This window comes from Tupaia chinensis, unplaced genomic scaffold (genome assembly GCF_000334495.1).
Source record: "Tupaia chinensis unplaced genomic scaffold, TupChi_1.0 Scaffold000280_1, whole genome shotgun sequence".
In the NCBI taxonomy this organism is placed as follows: Eukaryota; Metazoa; Chordata; class Mammalia; order Scandentia; family Tupaiidae; genus Tupaia; species Tupaia belangeri.
In genome coordinates, this window is record NW_006159763.1 from 491,397 (window position 1) to 492,771 (window position 1,375).

Sequence of the window (1,375 nt, forward strand, 5' to 3'; positions counted from 1 at the left end):
GGGGGGGGTGGGGGCAGGCGGGAAGACTGCGCAGCAGCCCTCGGGTCGCTGCTAGCTGCATGGTCTCCTCCTCTTCGCTAGACCCAGACTGGGCCAGCCTGAACCTGGGCGCCCTGATGTGCATCGAGTGCTCCGGGATCCACCGGCACCTGGGGGCCCACCTGTCCCGGGTCCGCTCCCTGGACCTGGACGACTGGCCCCCCGAGCTGCTGGCTGTCATGACCGCGATGGGCAATGCCCTGGCCAACAGTGTCTGGGAGGGGGCCCTGGACGGCTACGCCAAGCCCGGGCCTGAAGCCTGCAGGTGAGTGGCCGGGGCCCTGAAGCTGGCTGGGGAGGGAGGAGCAGTGTCAGAGGGGTTAAAGCCAGCTGGGCTGTTGGCTGCCGGGTGGCTGGCCCCTGGGGTGCACCCCTCCTCCGGCGCCTGTCACTCAGGCTGCTCACAACAACAGCCCTTTCTGAGCCGTTATCAGCAGGTCAGGGGCCAGCAGGAGGCGCATGCGCAGGCCCTGTCCTATCTGTGGTGCGGGCCCTGGTCTGGGCTGGAGATGGGGAGAATGGGTGGTAGATAGGGCAGTGCACCCCAGGGCAGGCCCCCACCTGCTTTGTTCCAGCACTGCCAGTGAGAGTTCAGATGGCCAGATAAGCGGCTGCTTGGCCTGCTGGAGGCCTGCTGGAGGCCTGCCTTCTCAGCGCCCACTCCTCTGCTGCCCCCAGGGGCCTTCCTTCCAGCTCCTCCTCCCCGTTTATATCGCCTGCAGCCCCCGTGTGGGTGTCATGGGCGCCCTTTCTCTTCTGCCTGCCCACCTTCGCTCTCACTGTGGGTGCTGGTGTCCTTTCCTGACCGCTTCCCCCACCGCCTGTTGGCTCCGCGTCCTCCCTTGGCTCATGCCTCGATGGCCCTGTGGTTGCAGGGAGGAGAAGGAGCGCTGGATACGTGCCAAGTACGAGCAGAAGCTCTTCCTGGCCCCGCTGCCGAGCTCCGACGTGCCCCTGGGGCAGCAGCTGCTCCGGGCCGTGGTGGAGGATGACCTGCGGCTGCTGGTGGTGTTGCTGGCTCACGGGTCCAAGGAGGAGGTGAACGAGACCTACGGGGACGGCGACGGGCGGACGGCCCTGCACCTGTCCAGTGCCATGGCTAACGTGGTCTTCACGCAACTGCTGATCTGGGTGAGTCGGGCCGTCTGGCTGCCCAGCCTCAGCTTCTGGCCCCAGCCTTGCTGTCGCAGCCTCTCCCTCCCTGCCCCAGCACTGCCCTCCCACCCCGCGGTGCTGACCGTGGCCGTGTGCTCTCTCCCGCAGTACGGGGTGGACGTGAGGAGCCGCGACGCCCGGGGCCTGACTCCCCTGGCCTACGCCCGCCGGGCCGGCCGGC

The 1,375-nt window shown here is 68.2% G+C and overlaps 1 protein-coding gene across 1 annotated transcript in view; it reads left to right on the forward strand.

Moving 5' to 3' along the window:
* Positions 1–1,375, forward strand: part of AGAP3 (ArfGAP with GTPase domain, ankyrin repeat and PH domain 3) — a 63,833-nt gene that overhangs the window by 60,424 nt on the left and 2,034 nt on the right. The window contains 2 exon segments of the mRNA XM_006172419.3: positions 1–304; positions 915–1,170. The exon segment at positions 1–304 is cut by the window's left edge and continues 53 nt beyond it. Coding sequence (XP_006172481.1) covers positions 1–304; positions 915–1,170 — 560 coding nt within the window.